General features: G+C 48.1%; 1 protein-coding gene across 4 annotated transcripts; it reads right to left on the bottom strand.

The window, feature by feature from the left end:
- Positions 1-1189: 1189 nt before the first annotated feature.
- LOC149370765 (cytosolic non-specific dipeptidase-like) lies at positions 1190-18961 on the bottom strand. 4 transcript variants are annotated; one of them, XM_089583992.1, is made up of 13 exons: positions 18842-18961; positions 16286-16569; positions 13959-14082; positions 12958-13128; positions 11243-11398; positions 10319-10476; positions 9989-10063; positions 9012-9156; positions 6892-6991; positions 4520-4691; positions 2886-2971; positions 1887-2053; positions 1568-1772 (listed from the first exon to the last, which is right to left on the bottom strand). In XM_089583992.1, the coding sequence occupies exons 2-13, from the start codon at positions 16327-16329 to the stop codon at positions 1725-1727; spliced, it is 1446 nt and encodes a 481-aa protein (XP_089440118.1). In that variant the 5' UTR covers positions 16330-16569; positions 18842-18961; the 3' UTR covers positions 1568-1724. The 4 variants fall into 4 exon arrangements, with proteins under 4 accessions (XP_089440102.1, XP_089440116.1, XP_089440109.1 ...); XM_089583976.1 differs by lacking the exon at positions 1887-2053 and having other exon boundaries at positions 1190-1772; XM_089583990.1 differs by lacking the exon at positions 1887-2053 and having other exon boundaries at positions 1190-1772; positions 18590-18930.
- Positions 18962-20075: the final 1114 nt, after the last annotated feature.

The following is a 20075-nucleotide window of genomic DNA, read 5'->3' as shown; positions in this document are numbered from 1 at the left end:
GTTTCTTTTTTGTTAGTCGGTGCTGTCGATGCGGATTTCCGGATATTCTGACCAAATTAGGCAAGTATACCACCCAAATGTAGTACAAAGGAAAAAATTACAGCCAAGTGCCACTTCTGCGCCAAATTATTTTGTGAACAAGCCGGTGGCTTAGCTGAGAGAAGCATTTGAGGAGGCTCTCTGAACGATGCAACAGTCGGCATATTGCAGCATTTGCTGTCTTAGCTTCGTTCCCCGGGTTGCGTGTTCGCCAAATGCAGCCGGTACAGCCAGGGATGACAGCGCCGTCCACCGGCAGGTAGCAGCCACCATTAAGGCTGGTTATAAATATTCATTCAGAACGACGGCTTGACATCGCCGCTTTGGCGCAGTGGATTAGAGGCACGTGTTGCGTATGGAAGGTCTGCCGTTCGACTCCGCTCTCTGTACTGTGATTTGTCTTATTTTTTTTCCTTTTAGGTCGCAAATCGTGATGCTTACTGCCGTATAACGCCGTTTAAGTTTTCAAAACATTTTCTGCATACTTTTACACACATTATTAACACCGCTGGAATATCATTTTTGAATTTAAACTAAACATTACATGGTTACTAACAATAGGTTGGTATACACTTTTAAGCATTATTTAGGGAATAATTATCCCTTTTAGGTAAGCCGTTGCGACAATCTTCAGTAACCGTGATCAATTCACCGTGGTTTCAAGCCTTGTGGCTGTACAGGCTGCAGTTGGCGAATACGCCCCCGGGTTAGCGTGGTCGTCATTCTCAGGTGTAGCGCGCTCGGCCACGATAACGTGACCTACCACATTCACGCAGCCTGCTCCTCGCGCCTCGTGCTAACTTCATCAGGTGAGCCACGCGGTCGCAAAGCAAGGCTGTGCTAAAAAGCCTTTCCTCAAGCAAGCATCCCGAAATAACGTGATGACGCGACATCCTGTGCGCCTGCGCAGAAGCAACCGCCGCAGTTTTTATACACACACCAACGGCGACAGGTGGCACTGGTCAAAGTAACCGCCATCGTCTCTTTGGCCAGCCCCTGCTGTATCAGGCCGAGAGATTATTTTCCGTTCGCATTTAGTATACCGCCCGCTCACGATTAAACTTCGGTGTGTCGCGTTAAATGCAAAATTATAAACGCGCTGAATAAACCCAAAATAAGCTCTGGAGACACGTCAAAAATATAAGTTTATTTTTTGTGGTGCCTTTTTACAGGCCTTCTCTTCGTTTTTGCTTCTGTCATTTCTACTGCGTAGTTAACCCTAGTGTTCTTAACACTTTGTTCATAAATATCTCCACTCTCTTTACACAGCGTGCATTCTCGTGGAGAACCAGATTCGACTGTCAAACGTCGAATCTCAGCTCCTAATTCTAATATAAAAAATAATGCTAATTAGATGCTCATACGGATATAAGAAAAGCCTGCGCACAAGTATGTTAACCATTTCCACTTCCGTTGACCTATTATTGTTTTCAGCCTGGAAAAAGAAACAACCGTCTTCGCGCAGTGGCTTTTGTATCGAGCAATAGTCGACAAAACTTCACGCGTGAGCCGAATGAACAGCAAAGTGGAATGCGTCACTTTTTTTGTTCGTGGCCGGCGAAAATAATCTGTTTTAACACGAAAGCTCCAGAGCTTCCACGACAAACTCGTGGCGGTTGCAAATAACAAGGACGAGGAAATGTCTGTCGGACAGCCCTCGGCTGCTGACCTCCCCTTGGGCTGCCTCACTTCAGCTTGGACAACTCGTGCATGTAGGCCGCGAACAACTTGGCCTGTAAAAGAGCCACGAATCGTGCACACGTGTTAGGACAGGGAACTGCATGAGAAACTTTGCGAAGAACTTGCGTGAGTACAAGCAAAATAAAACGACGGAATCCTGGACCAACCCCGGAGACGAGGTCGGCGATGCTGATGTGCTCGTTCTGCGAGTGGAAGCCGCAGCCGGCCGGGTTTATGGACATCAGCAGTACGTCCCGGCAGACGTGCTCCTGCAAAAGCCTCGCCGAGCCCACCGAGAAGCCGCCCCGAGTCCTTTGTGGTGCCACGCCGTACGCTGTCCCCGGCAGAGGAAGAAAGGTCGTCGCGTGAGGGTCATTTCACGTGGCACAAAACAAGGACTCCTGTGACCTTTTCCTGACACTGAAGACTGAGAGTGAGTGCGCTAGCCAATCTGCTGGACTACTTTGGAACGTGGTCATGCCACACTTTTTCTCTTTCGTGTCATTTCGCACTGCTCGTGTTCTGTTTGCACTTTAGTATTATTGCTAAATTTGTGATCTGTTTCTGTATCCACTCCTGCTTGGGCCTCACGGCGTGCAGTATGTCATAAATAAAATAAATAAAATACAACATTTCCCCCGGCCTGATGCTTGGCCTCTATAGGATGTGATTCTCGCAAAAAAAAAAGATATTTTACCTCAGTTCTCCTCGTGCCCCCCCCCCCCACACCCCCTCCTCCAAAAAGCCCAAAAAAGAGAACCTATTAGCCATGATACACGCTTGCCAAGCTACCCGTGCGTCATTAAAAAAGTCATCACAGAAACTGCTGTTCCCGGCCGAAATTATCCATTCTGACCCCGAATTAACATATTAAAGCTTCCCAAAATGTTATATCACCTGAAAGTTAGTGTACTGAAATTCGTTCACATCAAACACATTTGCAAATGGTACATACGGCTTCGGAGGGAGTTTCCCAAAATTTATCGTAACTGCAAAGTTAGTTCAACTAACGTTCGTCTTGGTGACATTTCTTGCACATATTTACCGGCGTTTTAAAACATCCACGTTTTTTTTTCGCCTTAACTTCACAGCTAAAAGACGGTCATTGACTGTTTTTGATGCGCAGTATACATCTAACTAAATCATGAGGATGGCCTGCCACGTACCGTGTTTGACAGCAGCCTCGGCGGCTTCAAAGTGAGGTCCGGTGGGATCTGCGACCCACGAGTCGGCACAATGGGACATGATGACCCTGAAACGAGTAGTAATGGTAGTAGCAGTAGTAGTGGTTTTAATAAACATAATAATAAACGGAAAGAAAATATTTTTTGCTAGCCCCGGCATCTGCCATCGCTCCGGGAAGCACCTGAGCTAGGGCAGCAGAAATAAAATGATAGCAGGCAGAGTGTAGAATTGAAGTGAAAGAGGTGAGAGGAGTTAGAAAGGATAGAGGAAGAGGTACACTGTACAATAAATATATTTACATATTAACATATTAACATATATACAGGTCGCACGCGCTGATGAGCTCGCTAAAGTAGCATGCAAACACACGCGCACTAGGCGATGCACAGTACAGCCGGAGTGGGGCGTCCAGCTGTTCATCGTCCAAGGCAGCATACGAGGAGCGTTCGGTCACTAACGTCACGAAGAACAGACGGGAGGTCAAGCCAGTCTGTTCGAGGAACGCACAGAGGCTTACCATTGTCAGGTTCATGCGAAATTCGTGGCGCACATGTTGGCGATTCTTTGATTTAGGCTTATGTCATTAGGTAAAACTGCAAAATGACGATTTGTCGCTGGACAGACAGGCTTGCAGATTGCAAGGCCCCTGAAAGACCTACGGCCGGAGCTTGTTTTACATCAACTAAGCACGCTGTTATTCGCCGGCATGTGGGCGCTACCAAATCACGACAGCCAATTAGATAACCATCAGCCAATCCACAAGCTATAATTCACATTCGCTTTGAGGAAGCCTTGTGACATTTGGCGTTTGAGGCGCCGAACCTTTGAGCACGCTATTGGGGCAGTCCATCTCTCGCTGTGGTCTGAACATCCCAGCCCCAGTCAAACGGCACAACAGAGTGGGTGATACCAGTATCTACGTGTAGTACGCGCTTCTTAGCTGGCGTAGAAACCAGGTTAGCCAGTCTGGACAAGAGAATCATTTTTCGTTTTGTTCTTTACGAAACGAGGTGCATGCAAGTGCCTGTAGCTCACACTGGCCGGAATAGTTCTAATTGGTGCACAGTACATGCAGGTGAAGGGCGCAGAGCTGGGGACGTCAAGTAACTGTATGAGAGACTATCATCTACAACACCAGAGCCTGGCCCGCAGATATCAACTCTCGGCAGATAACCGATTCAAAACATTTTTCTTCGTCCCGTCTAAGACGCTGATGTTGCTCTCTTGGGTTACCAGCAAGCAAAGCTATCGTAAGACTGAGATACCAGCCCTTTGTTCGTATTGCATGGTTTCCGAATTGAGAAGAAATGCTAATGAAAACTATCATCGGCACTCATCCTTCCTTCCTGTCACAACGCCTTAAAAGCATGAATTTTAAGGAGGGATAAACATTTTGCTTAATGTTTAAAGCATCATGTGTAAAGCAGACACACACTTTCTAAGTGCGGACCTTTTTTGGGGGGTTATTATCTCTTCACAGGACGGTGACTGCCTCGTCAGTTCAGATGTAGTTACATGTGGAGTAATTAGAACATCTAGGGCTTAACTAAGGTTCGCTGCGCTTCAACTGGTGCAGTCCAGTAAAGAGACAAGAAAGAGAAAATGACCAGCTCACTTGACTCGGTTGGGACTGCCCCTCCGGGAGAACTGCGTCTGCAGGTGCTTCTCCACGCACTGGCGCACCTTCTGCGCCGTCTGGTTGGGAACGGTGCGGATGGAGAACTTGCCCACAACCCGGCCCGGGATCACCGCTTTCTCGCCCGGAGACCAGTGGGCGCCCTCAATACCTGCGCGGAAGACCGCGTGCGTACGCGCGATGCTCTGCAGTAGGCTGTATGGCAGTACGTCCTAAGACTTAAAAGTCGCCATTAATAAATAACCCCACATGCGAGCTCTACGATCATGCTACAAACTGCAACGATTGAAACCATTTCCTAACAAGCCCAGCTTTTATGGATGGGTGAACTATATTGGCATTGACTTTGATCAAGAGCAGTGGCTAGGGTCACCTTAACCAGCTAGCGTTATCTGTCAGTTGCCAATAGCGAACACTGCACAACTCAAAGGAGATATTTTCATTTTTATTTGTGAAATAACTACAAAGCGCAGCGATGTTTTGCGCAAATCTTGTCAAATGCTTTACAGCCGTTAGATTTTACAGCCTACGAAAATAGCTTCGAAATGTTTGCGGCAATTTTAATTATTCGCCTCGATGCGGCAAATGCCACGCAAATTAGAAAAATTTGTCCACAATTCCTACTCGTGAAACCGTCCTCAGTACCCTGTGTTTGTCATTGCATCAATAAGCCGCCGTGTGAAGTAAGAGCTGTAACCCTTCCAAATTCTGGGCGTACTCTGCAACATTCAAACAACGTTCGCCCGATCAGTAAACGGCGCTCACGTAAGCGGTTCATCTTTGTACGGGCATGACACCAGTAGCCCACAACTTCAGGAAAGTGAAAAAAAAAGAGAAATTCTTCGTTGGTCAAAACATTTTGCTTACCCCGAAATACGAGGCAGCAATGACTCTAAACATCCGTAGCGGCAAAGTGAAAACAAAATCAAGCAAAATTCTGCATACAGTCGGCAGTACATAGTCTGCTGCCCACAAACAAGACAACGCTACATTTCCTTAACATGCGTGCTGTGTTCGAAAAACGCATTAATGATCGTCGACCGAGGAGTCAGCAAAACAAATTGACAGACGATTACGATAGTCGGTAATGCGAAGTTTGAGCGCAGCTCTTCACATGTCACCTGCCAGCACTCGAAGGTGTTATGTTACGCTGCTAGCCACCCTGCGGGGTGTTCCTGTGGCAGCCACACTCCAGGTGGCGTTTCGCTCTGCTAACAGGACAACCCGTTCCTCCGACAGCGCCGATGACGGCGCGGAACGCGGTAACAGGCGTGACCCCATAGACACTTCGTATTCCTACGCGCCGTGCGCGTCTGCGCGCTCAGCGCCGCGGCCCGACGCGCAAAAAAAAGCGGTACACAACTCCAAGCTCATGGCGCGAGTACACGCCCGGTCGCGCGCTGCAGGTAATAGTAATAATGGTTTGTTTCTTTTTCCTCTTTTAAAAGGAAAGGAGCAGCCGCGAAAAAGCTACTTCGGAAAGCAGCTTGACCGGGTGACTGCCCCCTCACTGACGGCATTTCTCCGCTCAGGACAAATAAACTGATTGAATTATTGACGTCAACTTACGTATTACGGCAATTTACGTAATTGAATTATTTACGATTGAATTATTTACGTTAATTATTTACGTCAACAACTGTAAAATCTTTTCGACTATTGCGTGAGTGCTGATTAAGTATAACAGGAAGCTGGTGGCAAAGCATCTGCTTGCCATAGTTTGTGCGACAGCCAGTAATATGCAACGTTCTAGATTTCGGATGTTGTGTATATTAGCATTTTGTTGAAGTGCCGCTAATAATGTTAGTGTGTCGCCCTTCTTGGTGATGCCTTGTCTATACTGAAGGGAAAGCCTATAGTTATACAAAGATGTCATTTTCACGATTTTTAGTTGCTTAAATAATGGCCCTGTGTGCGCGGCGAAAGGAGCGGCGAAATGCTTGCCAGACCCTCTCCCGAGGACACAAAAACAGAACGCCGTCTGATTTGATGCTGGCGCGCTGGATATAGCAGGTGCGCTACCGCGAGTAGCGCGCGCGCGCCGAATATGTGGCACTGTCAGACCCGAGCGTTGTTGATTGTTGACGCGCTCGGCGGCGGCCGACGCGTCGCGCATGCGCAGACTTCCTCTGGCCGGCGCGTGGGCGCCCAAGCACGCAGGACGCGCGCCGAGAAGGGCTCATGCAGTTGGGCTTTAGGAGCTGCGCTCTAAAACAGTTTCGACACTCACAGTAAAACATGACACCTGCTAAGGCTTTCCTATGCAGCGCTGCACATTACTACAACGAAGCGAAAAGCACTGCGTAATTCCTTCCCCCCGTGGCATTAAGGGATATTTGCTCTCTGCTTACCGTGTATAGAAAGTGACGGATAGCGCCATCGACGCATTAGGATCTCCGTCTTGTCGGCGCCAGCCATTCTGGTGACGCCCACTTCTTCGCGAAACGCTTCCTGAGAGGACAGATATTAGTTTGGGCTTAAAAAAAGGAATAAGAAAAAAGTGCCCTGCCCGCACCGTCATACGACACAACGGGCTTCCTGAGAGGACAAGCTTTAGTGTGGGCAATTAAAAGAAATAAAAATAATAGTGCCCTGCCCGCACCGCTTACAACACAACGGGCTAGAGGACAGAGAGAACGCTTGAAGTTTTAGCACATCGCAGCGTAGTTACAAAGTCAGCTTCAGAAAGGTCATTTGCCCCTATTTGGAGAGAAGGCTGTCGCTTGTTTTTTGTTCTTTATTTGTAACATGACTATTTAATATACAGCGACAGAAGACAAAAAAGCTGTCTCTTGAACCTGGCTGGGTCCAAGACCTCAAGTCCGTAATGAAGTTCTAGTCTCACGACAGGGACTGACTGCCATACCCGTGTCTTTAATTAAAGGATGCGCAGAAACAGATCGACAAACAGCACGTAATCCCCATTAGCTGCCTCCACTAACCACGTTTATTAAATTTCTAACGCCCCCTCCTTGACCACTGTCCACTACAACCACTTGTGCCCTCCAAACTCAATTCATCACTCCCTCTGAACTCTTTATGACAACTTTATTCTTTAGGTCCCCCTATGCCGTATATACGCTATGGGACTGCCTTAGCTATTACTTTCAACGGCTTTGTCTCATGACGCTACATCATCTGTCCTCTGTCCAGTGCTCAATAAGAACGCCCCAAATTGGAGTGGGGACAACCATCCTCCCCGTCGAAAACCATTCCCACAGCTGGTGTCAGATGGAGAGGTCATGCCTCGCCCTTTCTTTTCATCTGGAGGCATGCGATGGCCAATTATCGCCAGAGAGGCGAGGCGATCAGTGCTGAGCAATATTTGAACTTTTTCGGAGATTTTGAAGGCCATTCACGGGAGGCCTTATTCTGGAAAGCTTCAGCACATGGCCTGCTTCTAATCCCCTGTATACTATAGGGTTAGATTTTTCGGTTTAAATGAAAAAAGAATAGTATAGGTATACCGTGTAATTTTCGAAATTCGGTTTTATCCAAAAAAAAGTAAACAATCTTAAAATTTACTTGCTGTCGACTGGCTATCAAGTAGCAGTAGGATTCACTCAAAGGAAGAAAATAAAGTGTGGGAGCCAGGGTTGTGACGAGATGATGTATCGTTGGATTGAATAGCGCAGTTGTTCGTTTTGGGTATCGCTCCATGACTTTTCACGCCTCTGCAGGCTGAGAGGCTCTATACCTTGTCGCCATACGTCGTCTAGCGTAGAGCTTTGCACTGTCATCGCCCGCTTAGCGACATTGCTTGTTTTGTTAAGCAGGTGTCTTCATTGCATGCGAAAACATTCTAAACCATGCATAAGTGCAAGAAAAGAGTGCTCTGCTCCGGTGACGCCAGCAGTTCTATCGCTGTCGTCAGCACGCAGACCACATGACGCCCCTCCCACTGACTAAAGCTAGCGCAAGAACCCAGCTAACATGACAATCCATCGTTTATAAATTAACATCCACTTGAGTTTTTGTTGAACGGTTACATCGTTTACATCCTGTTATATTCTATTGGCGATAGCAGTCTCTTCTGCAAGCACCATTATATGCGCTTTACCAGTAATTAAGTACCATTTGTATATTAGTTACAGGTAAATCGAATGCTGAAGCAGAGAAAAATTGCAAGATCAAATATAAGTGATATCGCACCGCACACGAATACCGCATTATGTCATGGAAATAAAACTACGAACACAACCGTAGGAAATAATAGACGCCGAAAAAAAAAACAGAACACACGCAACCAAAACACCAAAAAAACTATGCCCAATTTTCAAAACATTAAAACATTTAAGTCCAGCCCCTAACTTCCAAACACCTGTTCGACATTTTCATTTTCCAGCAGGTAAAAGCAGGAGTCTTTAGGTCCAATACACTCCTGCCACGGTGTTTATGGCGGGAAAGTAGCTCGTACAACAGCTGTTGAAGAAGGAACAATGCTAATTGTGGACTGTTGTGGCCTACGTACCGTGTCGAATTCGAAGCCCTCGTAGAACTTGCGCTCCTCGTGCGTCAAGGGCTGCACGTCGTTGTAGATGCCCGGTATCGTGATCCGCCCTCCGGCGTCCGTCAGGCTGTTCAGCAGGTACATCAGGTCGGGCATTGCTTCGATGCTACGGGAAAGAAGATGCGCCTCAGAGGAAAAGCACTGCATTCAACGGTGCACAAACCACTACTGCGTGCTGTACGTTACGCCATACAAGTTTCCTTTTAATAGAATAGCAGTCTGTCGCCGCCCTGCGGTGACCGTTAATGCTGCCGACAATAATCCAGTTCAATAGCGCAGGCGGATCAGTGGTCGCTTAGCAAGCCCAGATATGGAAGTAGCGGGCCATAACGGCGTGTCGTAGTACCTTCATCCTAGGGTAGCTAACGACTAAAGAGGTGAGACAGAAAGCTTTAATAATGCAGTGTCCGGTGGTTGTTGTAACGACTACTTTTTCCAGGATGCTCTTCACGCACTGGACGAGGAGGGCCCAGGGAATAAGCTCTTTACTAGCATGGGCAGTGGTCAACCCATCCCTGCTCCCTGGCGACATGACTTGTAGTGTGCGTGATGTAAAATCACAACTGCCTCGCTTGAAACAGGCTAACAAGCCCAACCTATTGCGTCCTACACTCCATGCGAAGACTTACACGTCGTGCGAAGACTTACTGAAGGCTGTTGACTCGATACTGGCCCCTTCAACATTACGTACAGTAAGCTATTTGGACCGCTGAGACGAGGGAACGATACAGTCTTGCTGATTGTTCGCCGTGGTGGCAGCAAAATACAAAACACAAGCGGCACATCTGGCTCGGCTCACGTTCTATGCGCCATTTCACACGCGGTACAGCTTCGCCTAGAGCCTTAGTAACTGCGGTCAAACCCCATTCTATCCTCCTCCTCCGCTTGTGCAAGCGGTTATCAATGCGTAATGTACAAAGCAATGAATGCGCCCTTACGCTGTTCCGCCGTAGATTCCGGAATGGAGGTCCATTCTGGCGCATGTCACCTCGACCTGGAAATGGCATATGCCCCTGCATAGTGAAAGAAAACGTTGAGTGAATTCTGGGCGTCGTCAACGACACCTTGTCTCTGGTAAGATGACAGCGGGAAGGAAATCTTCGGGGTCGACCTGATAAGTTAGGACTTGGCCAACCTCTAAGCATGAGCAAACGCGCACGTACAAGACTCCTATGCTAAGGCGTCGACTTATCTCAAACTTTTACCGCTTGCAGGGGCGTAGAGTCGTACCGGAGTATAGGGCGCATTGAGCTCAGTAGAAGTCTCACCGGAGTGCGTAGGTCAAGCAGGGTGTTCGCGACCCCAGCCAAACGCCGTCCGAGATGCAGACGTAGTCGACCTCTTTGAGATACTCGCTCTTCTTATCCGATTTCAAGTAGGCAGCCATGCCCTGCGAGTCCACTTCCTGCATGTTGTCGATCAGCAACTGCGTGCAAAGCGGAACGTACGGCGCCTCACTCCAATGCACCACACCCAGATGGCGAGAAAAAATCTAGCACAAACCCATTTATTCTTCTTGATTTCGGCTAGAATGTCATTAATCCGCGTTTATTCCCAGACCCATTCTGCCCTCTTCCTGTCTTTTAAAGTTACACTCATCATTTTTCTTTCCATAGCTCACTGCGTTGTCCTTAAGTTGAACCCTCTTCGTTAACCTCCACGTTTCTGCCATGTTGAATACTGTTCAGTAAGGCATGTTGACGGGCTAGTTGGTATTGCATCTTGAAACTTATAAAAACCACCTAGGCGCAAATAATTTCACAAGGACAAAAAGAGACGAGGAGACAACGGACAGGCGCCAACTTCCAACTGGTTGGAAGTTAGTGCCAACTTCCAACGAGTTGGAAGTTGGCGCCTGTCCGTTGTCTCCTCGTCTCTTTTTGTCCTTGTCCTCGAAGTTGGTGCCAACTTCCAACCAGTTGTAAGTTGGCGCCTGTCCGTTGTCTCCTCGTCTCTTTTTGTCCTTGTGAAATTATTTGCGCCTAGGTGGTTTTTCCAAGTTTCATGGTGAATACTGGTAAGTTACAGCTGTTACATACCTTTAAGTGATAATCAACGTCACCATTAAAAAATTTTTTTCCAGTTATTTTCTTCGTTTCAATGACTTAGCTTGTTCCGTATTCAAAATCCAGACGAATGGCGTAGTGCGTGAGCTTCCTCCCACCGGGTACAAAATAGCGGCGTTCGCTCACCCTGACGTTGAGCGGCGGCCTTCCGGCGCTTTGGAGGAACGCGCACAGCGCCCAGATGCAGGCGGTCAGCGGACCCTTGTTGTGCGCGGTGCCCCTGCCGTACAGGCGGCCGTCCTTCTCCACGGGCTGGAACGGCTCCGTCTCCCAGCCGTCGTCCTGCGCATGCATGTCCGCCAGATGCCAGTGAGCGACATGCACGTAAACAGGCGACAAGCGCGGGCTCGGGCTCTTGAGAGACAACACGGCTCCCGACCTGGTGTATATTATGTAGACGTAGCAGGCCCATCGCCCACGGGATTTTACACGGCCGCTGTCGTTCACCAGGGAATGCACGTTGATGGACTCTCTTTTCGAGCCCCGAATTCAATGCGAGCCGAGGAAGTAGCGATAGCGCTTGCTGCCGCCCACGCCAATTCGAGAATCATCATTACGGACTCCCGAAAAGCATGTGATCATTACTTGGCAGGGGAGATCTCCCCCTTAGCTGCTTGTATTCTAAGACGGACTGCCACTGATCCAACAACCAAAAGAACCATTTGGGCTCCTGGCCACCAGGGCTTACGAGGTAATGAGGCCGCTGACGCGGCTGCCCGAGCGCTTACTCACCGGGCTCCTCATCCCAGCTCTTCTGGCTCGGAGACTAACCAGCCGCTGCTGCGATTCAAGGAAATTATAACGCATTATAGCGACATCCACCGCCTTTTCCCGGCCCCTGCAAAGGGGCTGAGTAAGACGGAGGAGCGAACTTTAAGGCGCCTGCAGACAGGTACTCTACTCTGTCCTGCAATCTTAAAGCATTAGATCCTAACACGGATGGGCGATGCCCACACTGTGGGGAGACCTGTGATATCTTCCACATGGTGTGGGCATGTACTCAAAATCCCCACCTCCCCCCTTCCCCTACCCCTTCCAGAGAGGCATGGGAGACTGCCCTTCTCAACTGCTCCTCGCTTGAGTCCCAAAGGGCTCTGGTGAAACGGGCTAGAGACGGGGCATTGTCATGCGGTGTCCCGGACTAGGGACGCCGACCATGTAGCGGGGCCACTCTGTGGCTCCCAAACTCTATTTCAGTAATTAAAAGTTTTCACCACCACCACCACCTACTGTACCACCAAACAAAGGCGTACAAGGCCGTGCAAACGTGTCTTAGGAAAAGGGTCAGGAAAACGTACTAAGGCGTCAGCTGCCTCCGCTACTCCCCATGGTTACCAGCTATGCCACTGTTGTGCAATGCCACTAAAGCGTCCCGCAGCGAGCTACAGCGGTGCGCCCGCATTGCCTGAACTTGATGCTGTTATCGCTTCTCACATTCAGGGCTTAAAGTCTGCGCACGTCATCTTTTTTATTGCGAAAGCAATACTGCGCTAGGTTTTGAGCCTTCAGCGTTGTCCCGGCAGATCCACTTTTGACCTTTAGCTTGACCTCTGTTGTGGCGTTCATTTATGCGCGACAGCGTTGTAGACTGCGATGATTTGGAGAAAAGGAAAGGTTAGCGACTCTGTGGTTTAGTGGACACCTCAATAGCACTTTAAGCAAATTCCGGCGTTCTGTGCAGCACTCAGGCTTTCGCCTTTCACTACTTTAGTCGCTAAACTTGCCCGTAATTTGCTTTCGCAACCTTCCGAGCTTAACCAAGCTAAGCCTCTGCCAATTATTTTTTGCTATTCGTCAATTAAACACCAGCGCAACAAGCGGCAGGAGCAGTGTGCGCAGACCTTGCGTGCCGGCTGGACGTCCAGGTGGCCGTAGACGAGGAGTGTTTTCCGCTTGGGGTCGTGGTTGGTGCTGGCGAGAAGCAGCGGAGGGAAGGGCACCTGGCTGCCGTCCGAGAGCTTCTGGTCACCCAGAGGCTCCAGGATGACGTGCACGCCGTGCTTCTTCAGCTTCTGCGAGGGGCCAGGCAGGTATAGCGACCAACGTCACTCGGCGCAACTGCCCATCCACAAGTCGCCCAACCAGATGTCGCAGTGTACTACAGCAGCACAAGTTTTTAAATCTTTAAATACTTATGAAGAGGAACACGGTCTCCTTGCGGGTTCTAGGCTCGTCCGTGCTGGAAAGTAACGTCATTCCTGGTGTGGAGTGAAAAGTGATGCCTTTCGCAATATTCGTAAACCGAATACTCGTAAAGGCCACGTCAAGCACTGAACTGTTATCACATGTACTGGGCTCCATTCACCTTGCACATTTTTTTCGTATCTGTTCGCGTTTCGGTACAAGCAGACATGGCAGCTCCTGACGCAGCTTGTGGACGATATACACATGGCAAAATGACAGAAGGGCATAATGGGCCTTAGTTGGACCCATGCTGCAGTCTCCATATGATAAACCCATAGTCGGATACAGTGTAAGTTTGCAGTGAAACTCTGCCCCCATTCAGGACTGCCGCACAGAATTCCTTTATGACGAAAGAACAGTGCGTTGTTGCAACTTTTCTTGTTACCTTAACAAGTAGGTTATCATAAGAAAAAATATATAAGCTTTTGAATTTTGTTACATTCCTTGTTTAAGAGAGATAAAAGATTAGGAATCTAATTTCCTTTACCCTTGCGTTTGGCCAGCGGAATAATAGAGGGCGCCATGGAGCGTGGCCCAGTGTTACCAAATAGACGCTTTTTTTTTAAGTTGTATCCTACTATACCTTGCTTTCTTGGTAGTCGCAGCTGCTTACATATTTGTAAGACTTTCTTGACTCCCCAAATAAATCTTGACATACCTCCTGCGTCTGATGTATCAGCCGCATTATGTCCTTGCGGTGCTCTCTCTCCGCAGAGATGGTGGGAATGGCCACCAGCTCTTTCAGCCACGACAGCATCTGGTCCTTGTCCTCCTCGATTATCCTGAGAACCATATGGAGCAAAGTCATCTCTAGAAGAAATGGTCCAGCAAAAAATACAGGTACTACAACGGGCCCCAACCAGCTTAACCTTCTTCTATTGTGCCAGGCAAGCCACTACAGTGAAAAACTTTCTGGTCAAAGGGAGGCTGAAATAATTTTTTAAGAATGGTTTTACAAGGTGTTTCCAAAATTCTAATGTGTGTAGCTTCTAGGTAAAGCATGCCAAGTACTTTTCATTTAGCATTTAAAATAGTGACGTAATCGCCGACTGAAACCGCACCGATGTTCAGGCTTCTCCTCACTGCGAGGGAGAAGTGCGGAGAAACTTGCGATGACGTCATTGTTGCCGAAATTCCGGGTGTCCGCTGCCTTTCGTCCACACGCTGTCGTTCGTCGTCCGATGCCGCCAAGCAATACTGGCTTCACCTTCGGCGGCCTTCCTTTTCTCGCATGAAGGAACCCTTTCCTCGCTGGAAGCGTAGCGCCGCCAGAAGTGATGTCATCAATGCGGCCTCAGCCCGTCGCTGTGCACTGCGGGGAAGCCTGAACGCCGATGCGGCTTTATTCACCGATTATATCACCATTTCAAATGCCAGCAAAAAAGTACCTCACATGCTTCACTTGCAAGTTTCGCACATTTGACCGTTTAAAACCATCGAATTCTGGAATTTCTTTAGTGAAGCACACCTACTGGCTCCAGAATATTTTAGGTGACGGAATAAGAAACCTCTTCATTTGCCAGATTCTCACGACCTGTTTTTGGCACAAAACCTGTGTGCAGAGCACTAGTAGTGCACACCAGACGACAAACAGTGACATCACCAAACAGTTGACGGTATTCTGGTTGTCTGCTGGTGCCCCCCTGGCTAATATCTCTATGGGGCTCTTCCTTCGCGAAGTGTTGTTACTTATAGCCGTCAGCTGCGGCTATGGGTACCGTGCTTGCTTTTCTGTGCAGTCCGCCACTCGGTCGTACTACACACGTACAGTCTTGATCAAAAGTCATAAGGCCAAAGGCTTTTCGCTTCAGTCGCATGATAGAGTCATTACGGCACTGTTAAAGATCTAATGACCTTGAAATGCCAGCAGAGGGTTTCTTATTGCGGTAGAGAAGCTTCGGGCTTGACTTGTGTTTTGATTGATACACTACACGGAGCATTTTAGGAACAATCATTTCGCTGCAGCTGAACGCTGTGGCCTTAAGAACTTTGACCAAGACTTAAACTGTGAACATAATTTACCCTATAACGGGGCAAAAAAGAAGTAAATTGTCCTCTAGCGCAGTCCCTTTTAGGGGCAGCGTGTGATTCCCAAGTTCCGGGGTAGATTTCCATCACTAAATGTATAGAGAGCAAATATGCGTAAGGCTTACTTTCGTCGGCAACGGTGGCATATTTCCACCTGAAAGCATAGCAACTTGATGAAACTAGCAAAGGAAGTATATTTTTGTAGTAGAAGATTGAAACCTCGGATAAAGTCTTGTTGACTGCAAGAGGTTCGAATGTTTTGGAAAAGGAATTTGTTATTGTTTCCAATCGTAAGTATTCCCGTAATTTTTAGTGATTGAAATCTATCCTGGACCTTGGGCAGAATACCTTTCCCCTATTAGGAAGTGCGCTAGAGGACCGTTTACTCTATTTTTTTAATCCCTTTAGGGTAATTCGTCTTTAGAGTGCGGTCTGAACCCGACCCTACACCTCTACGCATTCGGCGTCAAAACCACGGCCGTTGCAGTGGTACCATTTAGCAAGAAGTACTTGAAGATAATCAAAATTATGCTCACAATTAACCCTTGCCGACGTCCAGTGCACAAAAGTAACCATACAGCAGGTCGTATAGGTTCCATTTATAGTCAAGATCACTTAGTTTAAACATAGTTTCTAGGCAGACGCATACTTGAAAAGTTTGCGTGTCTTGCATGTGTTGTGCAGATCATGCATGTGTTGTGCAGGTCCCGGGCTTGACATGTTTCTGATCATTCATTTTGCTTAAAAAAAGGTGCCTGAATCCTTGCTCCTCCGCGAACTCTTCGTTCACGTTAAGCTGTTGCAAGATACTAATTGCACTTTCATGATTTAATTCCCCGCTTGTCTGAAGCGCTTCCTTGTCCCGGTCCAATATTTTCAGCTAAGTTACCTTGGTCTTAATCATGGCGTAAAAGACGCGACCGTATCACCGGGACGCTTTAACCCTTCAGAGCTCACCTAAACACCGCAGCCAGCTCCTTCGGCGCGCTACTTTCGTCCATCCTGCTTGGAATGTCGCGGCCAGTAGCGAGAGGAATAAAGGACGCCTCCAGTGGGGTTGCTGACGATCTCAAGCCTTGACCGAGCTGGGCACCATTGCAGGCTCTTCTTCGTTCTCCCAGGCTACCTCCAGCTCGAGAGCGCTCGCAGTGAACGCATCTTCTTCTTTCTCCTCCTCCACGACAGGGACCTCCTGGAACTGCTTTTATTTCTTTCCCCTCGATGTGAACTGCTCGCACCCACTGCGAAGGATTGTCCAAGAATCGGGCAGTGTCCGCATCAATGCCGATGGTCTGTTGAAGTCAAAATCAAACCCAGAGCTGTCAACGAGCCCACGAGTTAAATAATGCCGGCATGCTTCGATAAACAACGAAGGGTTGGGAGTAGGGAAAATAAAATTAAGTTTTAGGACTCGCACGTCTCATCGTCGACTGCTGCGGAGCTTGAGGCTCAGCGTTGTGGTCCTCAGTCCCCTGCTCAAGGTCAATAAAACCTCCTGCAACCTCCGAAGCGAGTTTATAACCTGTCATTCAAGGGCGCCCTATACGATGTCTGCAATCGCAACAGCGGCATGAATACCACGTACTGTTAATGTTTACGTCCTCATCAATAGATCAGCGTGACGGAGGACACGCGGTTGCCTTTCAGTGGCTACTGACGCAAAGCGCCACCTAACTGCCATCATCAAGATTGGCACCCATGACGTAATCGATCCTGCCCTATATAAATACCAGGTGTTTCAGGGAAGATTTCAGAAGTTTCCAAAAAATAGGCTTTTGGGGGCAAAAATATGGTTTTTTCGGCATAGTATTACTAGTGCGGGAGGACAACAGGAAAGCGGTGAATGGTTTTAATTAGCAAGCTGGTTAACTAATTTTTAATGATTACTTTTTTTTACTGTGAGAGTAGGGCACCTAGTTGTGGTTAGTGATTTGTAGCCGGTCGTTAGTAATTGTGATAGCGTCAAGTGCATGACGCGCCACTTTGCCATCACGCGCACTGATAGCAGCAGCGGGTAAGTAACTGCCGCTTATACAAGAAGCGTCAGACAAATAACTCTCATTCCTTGTCCTGCACCAATCTTCGCTATTTCTTTGGTGCGGCCCCTCGGCTGCCGCACGCTGCGACATTTTAGTAATAGCCATATTAGTTTTTATAATTTAGAACATGCGATTACCCTTCACGCTGTGGCTCCACAAAGTTTGGCTCTTTTTACTAGTTACGTGCACCGAAATGATTGCTTTGCCTGCATGCGTATCAAAAGCTCATGTATTTTGGCAAGATGTAGCCAGATTACTAGTTAAGATGACTAGTACTAGTCAAGATGACTCACCGGTTTCCTTGTGTCCGCCAGGCTGACAACACCATGCCGGTATGGCAATACCATACCACCCTGAAAAGCCTATTTTTGAAAATTTTTGGAAGTGTTCGCTGAAACACCCGGTATATAGGTGGCCCGCGATCAAAGTTCTGCGTAATACACCGAATGGGCGAGGCTCTTAACAGTGGCGACATGTGTGGATCAAGTATGTCGACGGGACGCTCGCTGACAAGTCAGCGACCAACGGTGTGACGCACATCGTCCGTCTTATGGCGTTGAATGCCACAACGCAGCACCGCGGGGCGTACAGAGGTCATCGCACGGTACAACGCGAACATAGCTATAATAATAATAATAATAATAATAATAATAATAATAATAATAATAATAATAATAATAATAATAATAATAATAATAATAATAATAATAATAGTTTATTTTTCCTCTTTTACAAAGGAAAGGATCAGCCGCCAAAAAGCTACTTCAGAGAGCAGCTTGACGGGGCGACTGCCCCCTTACTGCCGGCATTTGGCAGCGCAGGATAAATCAACTGAATTAATTTTTACATCAATAAAATCAAAATTGAATGAAATTTGAGTTAAAAAGCACAAAAAAATCAAAGTACATTATGTACAAAGCACTAAAATGAGGACATGGACAAACTGTTCACAAAAACATCTGACGGAATTGCTTCACGGAAACAACTGTAAAATCTTTCCGACTATTGCATGAGTGCTGATTGAGTAAAATAGGAAGCCTGTAACGAAGCATCTGCTTGCCATAGTTTGTGCGACAGCCAGTGATATGCCAACGTTCTGGATTTCGGATGTTATGTGTATTGATGTTTTGTTGAAGCACCGCTAATAATGTTAGCGTGTTAGCGTAGCTACTGCCGTACCACCCTTCGACGAGACGCGGGAAAAAATGGGAATATTCCTCACCTCCTCGAAGCGTTCTTCCAAGGCAAAGATATTGAACAAGACTTAAAGAAACGTGCTCTCTTGATCGCCACGCTACACTCCAAGACGATAGGCGTCTTAGCCAGCTTCTCACCGAAAGAGGTAAATGAGCTTTTTTATAACGTAGCAGTCAACATCTGCAGCACCCCTTATTCTCCGAAACAGAATGAAATAGCAGCAGGTTATCAGTTTTTCACGAGGAATCAAAAAGAAGACGAGTCCGTAAAAGAATACCTTGTGCAACTGCGGAAGCTCGCAGAGGACTAACTTGGCTCAAGGCTGCAACGCATGCTCCGAAGACCGACTGGTCGGCGGCATACGAGACCGCGACGTATACAACGAACGCTGCTGACCAAGGCCACTCTAACTCTTTCGAAGGCGGAAAGTATTGCACTCGCCGCGGCAGCAGCAGGAAACGACACTGAGAAACTCTATGGGAAACGAGGTCGCGCCCATGAAAATGACATGAGAAGACGCAGTCGTTTGTAAATTATGGCCCAATCCGCGCGTCTCCGACAGACGCCGAGGAAAGACAGAAACAGTATGCACCGGTTGCAGAAGTCGAGGGCACACAGCCGAGGAATGCATCCATAAAAAGGAAGGATGCTATTGCTGCAGAAGACGAGGCCATATCGTGAAAAAGTGCCGCGGTCGCAGAACTGGCGTACAACTGGCCGCACGTCAATGTGCAAGACACACGCGCTAGAACGGGAAGACAAGCACAGTGAATCCGAAGAATATATAGGCCGCCCATCAACCATCAACAGATATCCAACGATTAACTCCTCCACTGAAGAAGGTGATTCGTTGGAAAGGATCACCACTCAACATGACAGCGAAAGGGCCTCGTGCTGTGGCCATGTTGCGAAGATTAAGTAATCCCTGGCCTGGAATCCGGAGAGATGCACTTTTAATGATTTATGATATGTACCTATCTGTCCGACCCCCACAACCTCACCCGAGGCACTCCTCAAGGTGCGGTTCTCTCTCCTACCCTTTTCAATCTTGCTATGGCCCCGCTCGCCTCCCAGCTAGCTGAAATTCCCGACCTGCATCATATATTTTATGCCGATGACATCACTCTCTGGTGTTCATCTGGATCTCCCGGTCACGTACAGGACACCCTGCAACGTGGCCTAGATCTCATCGACTCCTTTCTCACCACCGCTGGCCTCTCTCCTGCTCCTGAGAAATCCGAGCTTCTCCTTCTCAGCCATTCCTCCTACCAGCGCTCACACAACCACTTCGTCTCTCTCCACCTTTCTGGCTCTCCCATTCCTGTCGTCACACAGTGCAAAGTTCTTGGCTTCCCTTTGCATGCGGCTAAGAATGTGCAATCCCTTCACCGCGCTGTCACCACCTGCCACTCTGTAACTCACCTCCTGCGGCGCGTGGTCACTCGACGCTCAGGTCTCCACGAGGCTCACGCGTGCCGAGTTGCCCACGCGCTGGCCCTCAACAAGGTCTT

The sequence above is a fragment of the Amblyomma mixtum genome, chromosome 1 (assembly GCF_055824585.1).
Source record: "Amblyomma mixtum isolate Tamu chromosome 1, ASM5582458v1, whole genome shotgun sequence".
NCBI lineage: Eukaryota > Metazoa > Arthropoda > Arachnida > Ixodida > Ixodidae > Amblyomma > Amblyomma mixtum.
Note: the sequence above shows the minus strand (reverse complement) of the source record. Positions and strands in the feature narration are given on the sequence as shown.

Bases quoted from the DNA above. Each gene is read 5' to 3' on its own strand.
- LOC149370765 (XM_089583976.1), bottom strand. From the start codon at position 16,329: ATGGACGAAAGTAGCGCGCCGAAGGAGCTGGCTGCGGTGTTTAG. The intron at 6,992-9,011 runs GTACGTAGGCCA...CTGTCCTCTCAG, and splicing joins AGGGCTTCGAATTCGACACG to GAAGCGTTTCGCGAAGAAGT. The intron at 2,972-4,519 runs GTGAGCTGGTCA...TACTCGTTTCAG, and splicing joins GGCAGTCCCAACCGAGTCAA to GGTCATCATGTCCCATTGTG.